The sequence below is a fragment of the Limanda limanda genome, chromosome 4, assembly GCF_963576545.1.
Source record: "Limanda limanda chromosome 4, fLimLim1.1, whole genome shotgun sequence".
Classification (NCBI taxonomy): Eukaryota; Metazoa; Chordata; class Actinopteri; order Pleuronectiformes; family Pleuronectidae; genus Limanda; species Limanda limanda.
The window spans coordinates 22,702,322-22,718,266 of record NC_083639.1 but is presented as its reverse complement, the minus strand read 5'-3'; the positions used below and the strand labels follow the sequence as shown (position 1 = coordinate 22,718,266).

The following is a 15,945-nucleotide window of genomic DNA, read 5'->3' as shown; positions in this document are numbered from 1 at the left end:
ATTTCAAGGTCAATATTCAGCAATGGAGCATCGGCAAGTTTGAACTAATCCGAAGTGGACATGAAGGGAGACACTTGAAAGCAGGAAATATATATGTGGCCCTGAAACAGGCTCGAGATGGAGAAAGGACTGAAATATCCTCTACTTCAGCACCTCCACCTCCTCCAGCACATTTAACAGTATCATTCTGTGCAATTTATTTCAGCCCTGGTTTCAGAGGACATCCTCATATCAGTGGGCTCCGCTGTCCAGCCTTTTCCTCTAAATTGTAACTCTCTCAGCTGAGGCGAATCATTCTTGACTGTGGGCGCCTCTGTCTGAAGCTGCCTGGAGCTGATCAGTGTGCATTTCACAGTCCAGAATACTTCATATGTAGCAGAGAATGCATGGAAGTGTCAGGGTCACCTTTACTTTCCTTTGTTGTTTTTGAAAAGAGGAAGAAAAACTGTGAAGATTGAAACAGTGGTTTGGTATACACTCTTTTATTAGTTCATTAGGTAAAGCCAATACAGTCTAATACAGAAGTCCTGCAAAAATCCTATGTAATGGTTATACTGTTCAGTTTGTGTTTGAACTGTGTTGAAGAGTTGTAATAAAAGGATATAGTTTATATAGTATAGTGGTGCTGTATAACTATTACATTATAGAGACAGGGGTTTTTGTTATTTAGCCTACCATCATTGCTTTGAATGCGTCGGGCAAATTAATAGAAACACCTCTCATCATAATGCAGTACTCTTGTGAACTGTTGTATGTGACTATATTAGTGTTAGATAGGTGTACCTAATAAACTGACAACTGAGTGCACATACTGCTGTGTCAGTGACACTGTAACTAAGGCCATGTTGATTGCTTTTTAAAATGTATGCACACATTTCCCCCCGTCACTTCTGCTTTTTGATAAATGGCTGCATTTCTCCTGTGTTGGCCTGTCAACCAGCAGCTGTATAAACAGGCTTTTTAGCAAAGAATTTAGATTTTTCTGAGACGTTTTTTCCTCGTTTGTAATGCCTTTGTTGTGTGCATGAACATTTCCAGCAAAAGTGAGTACCTGACTATAAACCCCAGATATGATTTACTGTAACAGGTTGAGCTCTTTTTTCTTCCCTGAACACAGATTCTATGAAGTCTGGTTGAAACTCTTTGTCTCTGACCTTTGGAACGTAGAGAACCGGTTCAACCTGACAGCAACACATTAAGTTGGAGGGATTTCCTTCAAGCCAAAAATAACATATGGATTCATCACTATTGAACTTGTGTCATATTGTATCAGAAAGGAAACGGATATGTGGCCTTATTTCTGTCATAATTGTGTGTGTGTGTTTGTGAGGGAGGACTCTATTTTTATATGACAACCCAGGACATCTGTTCCTTTGCATGCTTACTGGGCTGATATGCTGCCAATGATTGTACTTGTTTAAGAAAATCTTTATCTTTATTCATATCTGACAATGACTTCAAACTGTATTCCCACATGTGTTGACTTGTGAGCGTTCTTTCTATTTCTACTGTTATTGTGTACAATTTACTTGAAGGAACTGCCAACATAATAATAGTAATAATTATAATAATAATAATCCCAAACCTATAGGACTGAGACACATGAATAGTAGGGTAGATTTGTATCACAGTGTTAAAACATACATGCATGTGTGTGTTACTATCCACTAGTACACCGACCCTAGGTCACATACATGTAACCTATTGGATATTTTTGTATGAAGCATGTGTAGCGTTTCTATACAGTGTGTACAGTATTAGTTAATGACACTGACAAACAATGTACTGCTCACCAATGCTCCCCAGTTAAATGTGTCCCATGCAGTCTACATGTAGGTCAGATGTAAATACGTCCAAAGTGATATACAGAATATTTTGTGAAAGGTCTTCCTTCCATTTTGTTCCTCTCTGATACTCTAAATGTGTATCTGTTATTTTTGTCTCCATTTGTGTTGGTCACAGGTAATTTATAGCTTGGTCACTGCTTTCTATCTTTTGCTTTGGAACCGAATAAAGATATTATTTAAGGCAGTGGGCCATAAAGATCGATTTGCTATTGTGAACATTATTATTACTAATACATGATAGACAGACAGACTGACGGACGGACGGACGTATGGATAGATAGAAGGAAATAGATTGTTAAATTGTGAGTGAGTGGTGGTTATTTCTAAATGTGAAATATCCAATGTTTTATGATATTCTATAAGTGTGATACATGTTCTCCACTATCAAAACAATAAGTGTACTAAAGAATAAGGGATGAGGCTTGAACACACTGCGTGAACCACTTTCTTTAAATGTTGGTTTAATAACCGGATTGGATGAGCAGGCTACAGGGTTTTCTCTGTTTTATTGTACTTTGCTGCCACTCAGTGGAAACGGGAAGAAAAAACACTGACTGAGGCTGAATATGTTGCTTTTTAATTAATCATGCTTAGAATAAGAAGAAAATATTGTTTTTAATTCTAAATAGTGTTTTTTAATGCACATGTATCAGTTTAAAACAATACAACATGCTGTCAGGCAAGAGTTCTAATTTTTCCTCTGCTAATGACTCTGTACAAGATTGAAAATATTCAGGGGGCCCCTCATATATGTCCCTTTTTACATTTCTACACACTTACGTGAAAGAACATCACAAGAGAAATGATTTCTAAATATAACCGACAGGTATTAGAATATTTTCACTGTGGCAACACTGTCGCCTCACAGCAAGAAAGCTCACAGGTCCAACTCTTTTCTGCAGGCACTCGGCCCAAAGACCTTAGGATTGTCTGTAGGTTTGAACATGAGTTGTTGAATGGTTGTTGGTCTTTAATGTCAGTGATAGACTGGAGACCAGTCCATTGTGTACCTCACCCCTCACAATACAATGTAGAATATAGCTAATAGTCCATATATTATATACTCCCACAAAGTGTTGTGATGCTGAAATTTGTTTCAGTAAATATTACATATATCAGAATCAGCTGTATTGGCCAGGTATGCCTATACATACAATGAAATTGACTCAGTTTTTCTCATTGCTTAATGTACAGAAATAGACACTTATCAGGACAACTAAGCAGAACAAGGTTCAGCAAACATTTACCTTTGTACAAGTATAACATTTATATATGAAAGTAAGACACAACAGAAATGACAATAACATGGAGAAATAGTGCAATTATGCAGAGTGCAGATGCTAGAAGAAATATGGAAAGGTTATCACAGGATACTTTATGTACATGAGGTAGGAGGAATATGATATAAATATATATATATAAACATATATACATAATTTAAAATACATATATACCAGATATTTGGTCCTGACACTGTATGGTTGAATATGTGTTCATCAGAGTAACGGCCAGATGCTAGAAGAAATATGGAAAGGTTATCACAGGATACTTTATGTACATGAGGTAGGTGGAATATGTGTATATAAATATATATAAAAATATATATATATAAACATAATTTAGAATACATATATACTAGATCTTTGGTCCTGACACTGTATGGTTGAATATGTGTTCATTAGAGTAACGGCCAGAGGAAAGAAGATGTTCTGGTGTCTGGTAGCTATGGGATATATTAAAATATGTATTTCTCTTGTTATCACTTATAAAAAGACCCAAACCAACAAGTCACCTACTAACGTGTACGTGTGTGAGTGTGTGCGCGCGCGCGTGTGTGAGTGTGTGTACTAGGGCGGGCCTTTTGTGTGTCGCTGCTAGGGTTAGGGTTATGCCTATACATACAATGAAATTGACTCTGTACATTGCTTAATGTACATGTACAGAAATAGACAATTATCAGGACAACTAAGCAGAACAAGGTTCAGCAAACATGTACCTATGTACAAATATAACATTTATATATATGAAAGTAAGACACAACAGAAATGACAATAACATGGAGAAATAGTGCAAAGATGCAGAGTGCAGATGCTAGAAGAAATATGGAAAAGTTATCACAGGATACTTTGTGTACATGAGGTAGGTGGACAATGTGTATATAAATACATATATACATAATTTAGAATACATATATACCAGATCTTTGGTCCTGACACTATATGGTTGAATATGTGATAGATAGATATATAGAGTACTTTATTCATCCCCGAAGGGAAATTAAGTTGTCATAGCAGCCGGTATATTTGAATACAATAAAATACAATACAATAGAATAAAATAAAAAATATTGAGGTAGAAAGAATAAAAAACAGAAGCACAAGATAAAATAAAATAGGTAGATAAGGTGCAGTGGCAAGATGATGTTAATAGTACTGATGATATGATGGTAATGTTATTGTTAGACAGTATATAAGAATAGTACAGTATATATAGCATATAATATAACATAATATATATTTATATATGATAGTAATTATACCAATATAAAAGCAGTATATAGTAATAATTGCAGCAACAGTATATATAATAATAATACTAATAGTGATATAATAATAGTAATTATAACATGTACACATGTATAAATATGTGTATATAGACTTATGTATACAAAGAATATACAGAGTATGATATAATATATGATATATAGTAGAGGTATGAATATAAGTATTTGACTATACAATAGGTAATATAATATACTATGAGTGTACGAATATGTAGACAGAGTGTGCAAAGGACAATATTATTGTATAAAATGATATATAATATCAATATGGCTTATATGAACACATATCACATATGATGTGAAGAAAGTGTATATGGAGCGGAGTGTTGTACAGGGTATAAATTAAAATATGTATTTCTCTTGTTGTTATCACTTATGAAAAGACCCAAACCAACAAGTCACCTACTAACGTGTACGTGTGTGAGTGTGTGTGTGTGTGAGTGTGTGTACTAGGGCGGGCCTTTTGTGTGTCGCTGCTACAGGGATACCAAGATGGAAATTCAGGGGCTATCTGATGCCCAAAACATCCACTCTCAACATGGCGCCCTCCATGGATCCACTCCGTCCCCCCTTCGCTCGGCGGCAGGACCGAGAGCTCAGCGGGATCCGTGTGAACCACACAGAGACAACAACAACAACAACAGCAGCAGCAGCAGGCCGAGGACGTCTGCGTCTCGCCTGCTGGCGGAAGATGGCAGCGGGACGGGGTTTGAGCCTGCTAGCAAACCGAAGCATACGACGAAGGGTCTCAAACAAAGTATCGGGCTCATTAACGTGAACACGGAGAAACAAAACGAGCTAAACGCCCTACTCGGTTCCCAGGAGTCCGTCAGAAGCACCTGGAGACTCGGGGTGGAGAACTGCGGAATGCAAATGGCGCTGCCCCTGTTCGAAGGGGAAGAGGAACCGGAGCAGCAGCAGCGGCAGCTAGCGTTACCACCGCCAGGTTTACGGCAGCAGCAGCAGCGGGAGGACGCCGCCTTCCAGCAGCCTCCACCCGGCAGCCGAGCCCCCGCTGCCCCGCAGAGAAGCCTCGGAAGCCCCCCGGAGGTATACGTGGTTGTCAACGTGCTTCAAGAGGATGGCAACGGCGAGCAGAGCAACCCCGGGGCGGATGTAGAACCATGTATGGGCGGCGGTAAAGTGAAGGGTAAGAAGCAGGAGTGGTGCAAAGCGCGTCCCTTCATGGAGGTGGGGAACGGGAGCGACCTTCTTGTCTGCGAGCCTCTGCCCGGCGACAGCCTGACCTGTGCGGACCCCCAGACCCCCAGCAGAACGGAGCATGTTCTCAATGTGCTGAACGGGAGCTGTGCCGCTGTGTGTCACCGCACTGTGGAGGACGTGGTTCTGACAAACAAATATGGCGATAAGATATGTGGGCAGATTTGCACGGAAAACGATGGAGGTAAACTGGCGCTTTCTCCGCAGGCCCGAAGCGACGAGAGCAGCAGCGGCTTGATCCCGGAAGCCATGGACTTTATTTCGGACTCCTCCGGGCTCCAGGGCGATGCGGACCCCGGCACGGCCTCCTCGAGTCCGCCCGCCAGCGAAACCTTTTCCGGAACTATCATGATAAACAACCAAAGCATCGTAGTGACCATAGAGAACGGGATCCTGACCCTGGCGGCCCCACCGGAGGGCCATGTGCACAAGGAGGACGACATGGTGAGCCTGAAGGAGCATCTGGGCATGAAGGACCATGAGGATATTGTTCTTCTCAACTATGAAAGTGGCACTAAGTCCATCGGGAAGATCAGCACATTGGCAGTCTCCAGCAGCAGCAGTCAGCAGGAAGAGCCAAGAGCTGGTTTGTCAGTGAGTGACTCTGAGCTGGCTCTGGCGGATGACTGCTCGCTATCCTCTCTGGGCACCTCTCTGGACTCCTGTGCCATCATCAAGCAAGAGCCAGGGGTCCTCTGTGCAGTGACAGAAGCTGACCTGGTCACCCCGGCCCCCAGGTTAACCGTGGCAGGCGAGGACTTCCACGCCGTGCCACCATTCCGGTCCAAGAAGGAGACAGTGGCATCTTTCTGCTGCCCAGAGCCAGGCTGCTCCAGCACCTTTGACACCCGTCAGAAACTCAAGGTTCACCTCCTGAACCATGCAGAGGATCCTCGGCCCCACCAGTGCCTTGTGGAGGGCTGCGGCTGGGCGTTTGCGACCTCTTACAAGCTCAAGCGACATCACCAGTCCCACGACAAGCAGCGGCCACATACCTGCCAGTTTGAAGGCTGCGGGCGGCGTTTCACCACCGTTTATAACCTGAAGGCTCACGTCAAAGTCCACGAGCATGACAACTCCTTCATCTGTGAGATCTGCAGCGAGAGGTTTCGCAGCGCCGCACGACTCACCAATCACCAGAGGGTCCACTTCGAGCCGCAGAGGCCGCACAAGTGTGAATTCCCAGGTAACACAACAAGCTCGTTTTACAATTACAGCCTCCAAATGTCCACTAGGGACGGGAATTGGCAAAAATGTGATGTTTCAATAGTATTGCGATATTTGGGCCACGATTCAATAGTATCGCGATTCTGCGATATATTGCGATACTGCAAGTATTGCGATTCGATTCTGCGATATATTGCGATTCATGTCCCCCATATTATTCAAAGGCATTACAAAAAATGAGGAAAATAAAACTGCTCAACTCACTTCAAATGTCACATTTAATTCTGCGAACAACATTGTCTTCTACACATTAACTGAAGTGCAAAAACTGTGTTTGAACATTCAGGACACAGGACCTTTGTAATTATTTTCTGAATAGGAGACCTCTCACATGAACGCTGAGCTCCCAGCACATAACTTACAATTATTTAAATACAATACAGTAGCATCAAGCAGACATAATAGAGTAACATTAACCTGAGAATAATCATATAAATAAGAGTAACCTAGAGCTTCAATCAAATTGAGAAAAATAAACAAATGTGTACTACTAGAGTCCAGTCTAGTTGGCTGCAAGGTCATGACCCAAAATGTTAAATTCATTTGGGAATATTGGCATTTTTGTTCAGAAAAAGGAGTTGGTCAACATGCTCAGATGTTAAAGTGCTCCTCTGGGCCGTTACTATATCTCCTGCAGTGGAGAACATCCTTTCCTCATACACACTAGGTATCTTTTAAACTCTGAAACTCTCCTCGTCATGCTTTGCCAGCCAGGGGCTGTTACATATATAATTGTAAATAAATATTAAAAAAAAAATATTGCAATACTTTGTGCTACAGTATATAAGCGATATAAGCGATATAATCGCGGGCGCAAAATATTGCGACACTGAACAGAATCGATTTTTTTCCCCCACCACTAATGTCCACTAGGGACGGGAATCGGCAGGGACCCGATACGATACTATCACGATACTTGGGTGGCGATACGATATGTATTGCGATTCTGTAAGTATTGCGATTCGATATTACGATTTCCTGCGATTTCTTTTGGTTATTATTTTTCTTAAATATTGGACCATGGAAAAAAGTTGAATCATAGTACAAATACAACACAGTCAAATTCACTTAGAGCTTTACAAGTTTTATTTCAAATATTAACATTAACTTAATGACTGCCGGGTAGCCAATAGAGAAAATAAATAAGAATGTGCCCTATTATTGTATAGCCCCTGTAAACTGCACACAAACTGACAGATTAAGAAATGTATGCCACCTAGGCTACTTTTAAACAATAAATTAAAGGTAAATTAAATATAATGAATTAAAGTTCATTCATTATTTTAACTTTGAAATAAACAAAAAGTAGGCTATGCTTTATTGTTGTCTGCATGTAGGCGATGCAAAGCTAGTGCTTGGGTATGTTTAGATTCTTTTGCAAAAACACTGGTATGGTCTTAAGTAAAGTGTTGCTAGAAAACCACAGTTCACAGTCAAGTCAAAATCAATAGTTGTTATTATACTCCTGTTGCAAAAAATGTACTTTCCTCTACAGGCTGTGAGAAAACGTTCATCACCTTCAGTGCCCTCTTCTCCCATAATCGCACTCACTTCAGAGAAACAGGCCACTTCACCTGCAGCTACCCAGGCTGCGATAAGACGTACGACAAGGCCTGTCGCCTCAAGATCCACATGAGGAGTCACACGGGTAAGCACACACTAGAAGTGTCAGTAGCATTGTCGCCGCCAACCACCCCCACACATTACTCTTAGTCTGGACCTACAGGATCCGTGAATGGTGACTTCCTGTTTCTACAATAGTCAAAGAGGCAAAACAGACATTGGATGCTGTCAACAAGTTATTCTTCAATCACATGATTCTGTCTGTGCTGCTCTTTGTTCTCTTTTTTCAGTGGAGAAGAGCTCTTAATGCTGCACATATCCAAAACATTACACAACTAAGAATATATCTCAACTGGACTGCATACATGCCTTTCATAAGTCCTTGAAATTCATGAATGTTTTTGAATTTTAGAGAGGAAAAGTTATGGCCTTGAATGTATTTTCAATTGGGCTTAAATAAGTCAAGAAAGTAATTTAATACCAATATCCTGGGCTTCTGTAAAGCTTATTAATCATCATAATGATAGCAGAAAAAATCTTTGTTTTAACGGTAATCGTACTTGGTTTATATCTCAAACTGGGAATTTGAATTTCATGTTTAATGCCTGGGGACTCCGATCATGTTCACTGTAAATACACCCAGTTTCCTGTTCGCAGGTGAGAGGCCGTTTGTCTGCGACTCTGAGGGCTGTGCTTGGTCTTTCACCAGCATGTCCAAGTTGCTGCGACACAAACGGTAAGTTGTCAAATAAGTGATTTTAATAAGTAATGTGTATTGTGAGAATAATTCTGTGCATTGTGTAGCTCATGTGACGACTGAGGTAAACACTGCGAGAGATCTAGCGGATAGTTACAAGTCATTACAAGTGTGGATACAATTTACATTAAAGTGTGCAAAGAAGAGCGTTAACTAAAAATGATTTCACATGGAACAGCACCACAACATCACTGAAGAAAAACTTTTTTTGCAGCTTTTCATCTTCTCTCGGTTAACTGGAGGATCTTAAACAACTTAAGGTTCATACTGCAGTGATGTTGTATCGCTGCATCATGTGAAATCAGCTTCACACAAGGGTTGTTTGAGGTTGTAACGTAACACAGCGGGGTTTTTTTAAGCACAAAAAAAACCTGCTGGAAGATGTTTTGTGTAAATACAGACATGAATTCAACTCAGTGCAGTGAGTGACAGAGACTGTGTGAGAGAGAGATAGATACACCTGTCACACAGACAGCTCTCTGTCAGACACAGTCAGCAAGACCTTTTGACCTTCTCAGCCAAGTTTGACTATCCTGAATAAACAATTACATTATCAACAGTTTAATTTTGACTGGTCGTGCTTTCACTGAGACTAGTAATAACTTTTGTATAATATATATATATAAAACATATTTTTACTTCAAAACAATATCTTTGAATCAGTTTGAACTACTCAAAACTCCAATTTTATATATTGAATTACATAGTATGATTCAAGCTACATTTATCATTCTTTTTTGTCTGGTTTCTCATTATCAGTTGAATTATGGTATTTGATTATGTTATATTATAATCGTTAATTCAAGTTCATGATATCTGAAACGCCATGCTGGCTAGTTCAAACTAAATGTAAGGTGTTCTGAATTTAAGTGAATGTAAGACATCTTAAACTTTGATGAGGACTAGTGAGAATTCAATTGTAGCTATCTGAAACTGGGGTTATCATCATAACTAAGTTGCAGATATCTGTAATAAATATAAAGCATTGTGCAAGAAAATGAATTTACCTACCAAATAATCAATTCTGCATTTTCTGCATTAAACATGACTATCTGAGATCAGTGTCAATGTCCACTGTTGCTGTTGGTCCGCCCACTTAGTATGAGAGGGTTTCACTGACCCCAACCCTGTTCTTTATGTTAATCAGGAAACATGATGATGACCGTCGCTTTGTCTGTACGGAGGAGGGCTGTGGCAAGTCCTTTACCCGGGCGGAGCACCTCAAGGGCCACAGTATCACCCATCTGGGCACCAAGCCCTTCCACTGCCATGCAGAAGGTAGGAGTCACATGTTCTGCTGGGAGAAAGTCAATGGTTACTGGTATATCAACTATACTCGATGAACCGCGGCTTGTACCACATGCAATGTATAAAATTACTATCGAAACCATCGAGTATAAAGTTTAACGTGAATGTTTTAAGGCGGCAGCATGGAACTCTGAGTATCGCTTCTCTAGCTCTCTCTTCTCGTGTCCCTTTCACAGCAGACTTTCACTTCCCCGCCCATCCAGAATCTCCTATGCACATGTGCTTTTTTTGAATCAGGAGAAGAGGGAAGACACTCAGAGAGCAAGAAGAGAAAGAAAGTGAAGAGTCCCAGTGTTCAGAGACGGTTATTGGCGGTTTGTTCATATTCCTGGTGGACGCTGAACCGAACTAATTCAATTACAAATGATGAACGTGAGCAGCGTTCACTCCAGTGAGAGGGGAGGCTTGTGTGTGTGTGTCTGTGTTCAGAGCGAGCTGTGTTCACACACACAGGCCCCAAAGCCCCGCCCCCACTTACTCCGCTACACTCAGTGAAACAGTTGAACAAACCACACGAGTTTCTTCTATGATCCACAGTTGATCAATGATCAGAAGGCCCAGACTTTTACATTTGACTCGAAAAGAGGTCACTTACGTGTTTTATGTTTAATTGTTCGCTGATATCTATGATATCTATGAGCTGCGTTCAGGGGCCGTCGTAAATCCGTACTTCTGTTAGGTAAGCCATTTCAAATATATCGCGATATATCATAAAAATATATCGATATTTGTTTAAGGCCATATCGCTCAGCCGTAGTTATACTGTACGTGCTTTATTAAAATGAAATGGACCTGTTTGATCAGTTGGAGACAAGCTAAAAATGTTCTTCCACTTGGTTTTACAACCTCGTTAAATACACAAGATCAATTTTCTCTTTTTCTCAGTTGATCATGTTTTGACATGTTTAGTCCTTGTGTTATTTCTCAGGCTGTAATGCAAAGTTCTCAGCACGCAGCAGCCTGTACATCCACTCCAAGAAGCATAAGCAGGACAGCAGCACCCTGAGGACCCGCTGTCCTGTGGCCAACTGCTCCAAGCACTTCTCCTCCCGCAGCAGTCTGAAGAGTCACATGCTCAAACACCACCACCTCAGCCCTGGTTAGTGACTTTGACTAATCATAACCTTAAAAGAAATACACTTGATGTTTTTTTTATAAGGAGATCAAGGTGTCATGGTAATACCACTTATGACTAAATTACAAGAAATTGTATAAATGTAATATATGCCACCACAGGACACAGACTTGGCAGATAAATACATGCATTATGCAGTGCATTAAAAAAAAGCTATGCAATTTAGAATTTGTGTATGTAGTTGTGACAGTTTTGATGAGGAATTCTGAAAATTCTTCATGAATTATGAAATCTGTAAATATTGAACAGCAGTACAGAATAATCTCACAGCTCAAGGTATTCTCAGATTTTTGGAGGGTATTCCAATTAATTTCGGGGGGAATTGATTACAGAAGCAGATGGTCAAAATGAGGTAGACAAGTGAACACAAGAAAGTATGGAAATGGAATGAAGTAGGCAATATAATAGTAAAAAACAAAGTACTATGTAATATGTATTCATATTACATTATAGATGGACAATAATTTATAGAAATGTTCTTGAGTGCAGTGGCACAGAATGATAGAAAGAGGTGTATATGTATGATTTTATTTTTGTATTTTATATGACACACCAGGTATTTGTAGGCTAGCACTTGTTCATATCATCAGAGAGCAGTAGTCATATGAAGGGTCATGCACAGTGGATATATAACTCTACTAAACAATTTATTCCAATAGATGCTGTGGGAACAATGCTTACACTCTTTCCCCTCTCCTCCATCCCAGATGTTTTGAACCAAATGGAGACCACGCCCACCTTGACCCCCAGTAGCGAGCTCATCAGCTCAACCTCAACAACAGTTGCTGGGCCTGGTATTGCCGGGGGCGACCAGTTGACCCACTTGGACCTCAGCTCTCTTTTCTCTGCTGTGCCCGGAGGCACTGCACCCACCAATGGTATTGGCATGGGAATTCCTGTCAGCAGTAGCGGCTCGAACGGCACCTTCACAATGGACCTCTCGCTGGTCAGCTCAGGCATCCTGACCATTGACCCCTCCTCAGTTGGGGCCACTCTTTGTAGCAGCTCTAGCACTGCCATGGCCAAGACTGAGGAACCTCTTATTTTAACAGCCAGTGCTGACATGGCCCCCCACCATAGTCTGGAGGGAACAGTCGGCGATGTCCTGCCCCCACAGGGCACCCTGAACCTAGATGATGTGCAGACAGTTACCCCAGAGGCCCTAGGAACCCTTACAGCTCTTACCATGCAGGGTGCTGGATCCTCTTTGGACCCCACTCTGCACCACCCGCTCAGCTCCTCCAGCGCCCTCAGCGTGGAGGCCACAGCTACCCTGGCCGTGGCTCCTGTGGCGGAGCTGCTGACCTCACCCTCTACGGTGGTTGAGGTTGCTGGTCAGGGGGGAACGGGACCACTGCTGGGCTGTGTGGAGGTGTTGGGGCCTCCAGAAGGAGGAAAAGTCCTCACCCAGTTTGTTTTCCCTACTCACAGCAACAACTTCAGCCCTCAGAAAGACCCAGAACTCAACGCTGTGTCACCAAGCAGCTTCCTTGTGAGTAGCCATATTTCAGACTGATACATTATTGTCTTTAATCAGAAATTGAACTATTTAAAATCTCCCTCTTCTGTGCAATTCTGAAAGAATGAAAAACGTTTGCTTGCAGTGATACTTTTTGTAAATGGCACAAACGTCTTAGCCGTCTATGAATCCTTTGGTTCTTGTACCGTTGGTATATTTCAAGATACACCATGAACTATGCATAATTATTATTTATACACATTTAACAATTTGTAAGCATTTCTAGACCACAAATCCAATATCTAGATAATGGTAGAATAATTGATAGTGAACATAAAGTGATTCAGTTCTAAAATGATTCCCATTTGTGCATTAGGAGAGTGGAGGTTCAGCCAGGACTGACTATAGAGCCATCCAGCTGGCCAAGAAGAAGAAGAAACAAAGAGGCCCATCAGCCTCCTCTGGTAACACACTCATCATTTAGTACTGCTCATTCAAAAAAATAAAAATCAGCAAACAGTAAGTGATAAGTTGTCGTTGTCAAATCCAGGCACTTCAGGGTTGTGTCAAAGAAAAACCAAAGGAGCTAAGGCAGCTATTGCTCCTGGATCCCTGGCTCCCTCTGGTGCTCGTTACGGTGAGGGAGCTGCAGCAGCTAATGGGGGACTGACTCTGCGAGACCCGGTCACAGGGGCCCAGTATGTCCAGATTCAGCTGCTCCAGGTGAGGTCCCCAAATATCTGGTTACAATACATTTTGTAGGTCCGATGAAGCCACCTGATATTACATTTAATTTCTGACATATTTGAAATTTATTTTTGACTTAAATGTAATTTATTCCCTGTATAGTTGTATTGCTGTACCTCGGCACCATTGAAAATGAGGGTTCAACCTGAATGTGTCTCCCGGTTTTAAGTAATATATGAGGATGACTTGTGTTGTGCAGGTTATTCTAAAAGAGGTGACTGTATTGAATAATCGCATGAGGCAAAGTTTCTGTTGACAGACATGCTGAAACTGTGTGTGTGTGTTCATGCAGGATGACCCAGCCAGTGATGGAGATCTGGCCTTTCAGCTGAGCTCTCAGCCCTCCAGCTCCCACTCTCAGCTCACTGTCGACCTGCCTGTCAACATTTTACAGGTGAGACATCTTCTGCCTCTCATGCCTTTAATCCACTTTGTGATACAGTCAGGTTATATTTCACAGCAAATCAAACACTCATGCACATATCAAGACATAGTTAAAAGTTGTGATGCCAAAAACACTTTTAAAAAAAAAACAGTCATAAATGTAGACGAAACAAGAAGAAAAGAACAGAAACAAGTAAAAATAATACTAAACTATGATTGACCTGACAGCTGATGTAAACAGTGTATTTATATTTATTCGTACTCATTTGAAAGCACAGTTGGATTTCTCCACATTGTGTCAATGCAGTGGCCAAACTACTAGTAACAATGATTAGAGCTGTCACAATATGATATTGTGATATTGTGATATTATATCAAATTTCAACTGAATAATGACATTTTTACAGAATCTATATAAAGTTTGCGTGAAGATAATAATATTATGTATGGTTATTAATTACATAATATCAATAACTAGCTTTTTATTATAACCAGGATATCACGACAGTACTTGTGTCAGACAGCTGAGCTCTGTGACTCCTATGTTCACAGGAACCTTCAGTGATGGCCGAGGATGACAACGGCTCCGACAACTCCCAGTTCACAGGAAGCACAATCAACCTGCAGGACCTGGAGTGAGCAGTAGAGCTGCTGGTCAGAGTTCTCTCTGGCTCCTCATCACTGTCCACAGTTTACATCAACACACCTGAGAGATTTGTCTCCATCAAACAGTTGGCCCTTGTTTTGCCAGGACTTTAAAAGCCTTTTTGGACATGGTCAATATGTTTGAGGAGGGGGTGGACATGATGTCACAGATAATGCACCTTGAGAAGAGAATTTGAGAATTCTTTGTTCAGAAGTTTATTATGATAGTGTTTGTTTCTAAAGTCCAGTTTTGTACCAAAATCGGGCCTGAGAGCACTGACATGCCAGTGGCTCTTACTGCTCTGTCCTGTGGGTGTTCGCAGCTTCGGTGTCTATTCCATGGTGCCACATTGCCACTCATGCACACTCAGTGTGCCGTCTACGCTCCAGTTGCCTTACAGACGCCTCACGCCGTGCACACCTCCACCGGAAGGTTACCTGCTTTATTTGGTGCCATTTCAATCTCAAGTTTTGTTAGATTTATTTTTCTATGTTGGTAGTAGGATCATGTTGAAAACATGCCTGATCATGTGTCTATTTACATTATATAATAAGTTGATACCTTTCTGTAATAATCTCATCTGTTTGTTTATTTATTATTTAGCTGTGGGTTTACATAATGGCTGAGCCAAACACAGATGGGTTAAACAATTAAAGCACAATCACAGCAGTTTGTTGAGAACTCTTCATTTCTATTCATTTATGATGCAGTGTTTTCATCTTGAGCTAATGAAAGATACAATGGGTTAGAAAATATTCAGACCCCTTCATGCTGTACTCCCTCTGTGTTGTGGTTATAAGTTTATTTGTATAAAGTACTTTGCTCTTAACCCTAATGACAAAGTGAACAAAATTGACATGTTTGGATTTTTTTATTTATTGTTGTAATTTAAATGTCTCATTTCATTTAGTATTCAGACCTTTATTTCAGTATCATACAGAAGCCTCTCTTTAGCAGAAGTCTCAGCCCGGAGTTTTCCTGGGTGAAGGCATTGCGCAATAGTTTGTCAGAATCTCGTCAGATTCTTTCAGTCGAGTTTTTCTTCCAGGACCCGTCTGTTTTTAGCTAAATGCTTTACCATAGGGATT

The 15,945-nt window shown here is 41.0% G+C and overlaps 1 protein-coding gene across 1 annotated transcript; it reads left to right on the top strand.

The window, feature by feature from the left end:
- The first annotated feature begins 4,902 nt into the window (after positions 1–4,902).
- On the top strand, positions 4,903–15,709 carry si:dkey-156n14.3 (zinc finger protein ZXDC). The gene is made up of 10 exons (XM_061069569.1): positions 4,903–6,817; positions 8,354–8,506; positions 9,079–9,157; positions 10,326–10,456; positions 11,415–11,585; positions 12,329–13,113; positions 13,457–13,544; positions 13,631–13,803; positions 14,120–14,221; positions 14,764–15,709. The coding sequence occupies exons 1-10, from the start codon at positions 4,903–4,905 to the stop codon at positions 14,848–14,850; spliced, it is 3,684 nt and encodes a 1,227-aa protein (XP_060925552.1). The 3' UTR covers positions 14,851–15,709.
- The last annotated feature ends 236 nt before the right edge of the window (positions 15,710–15,945 follow it).

What these genes read in the sequence shown, in the direction of transcription:
- si:dkey-156n14.3 (XM_061069569.1), top strand. Translation starts at nt 4,903, where the DNA reads ATGGAAATTCAGGGGCTATCTGATGCCCAAAACATCCACTCTCAACAT. An exon ending in CCACATGAGGAGTCACACGG is followed by an intron (nt 8,507 to 9,078) that starts GTAAGCACACAC and finishes TCCTGTTCGCAG; the next exon opens with GTGAGAGGCCGTTTGTCTGC. An exon ending in AGGCCCATCAGCCTCCTCTG is followed by an intron (nt 13,545 to 13,630) that starts GTAACACACTCA and finishes TGTCAAATCCAG; the next exon opens with GCACTTCAGGGTTGTGTCAA.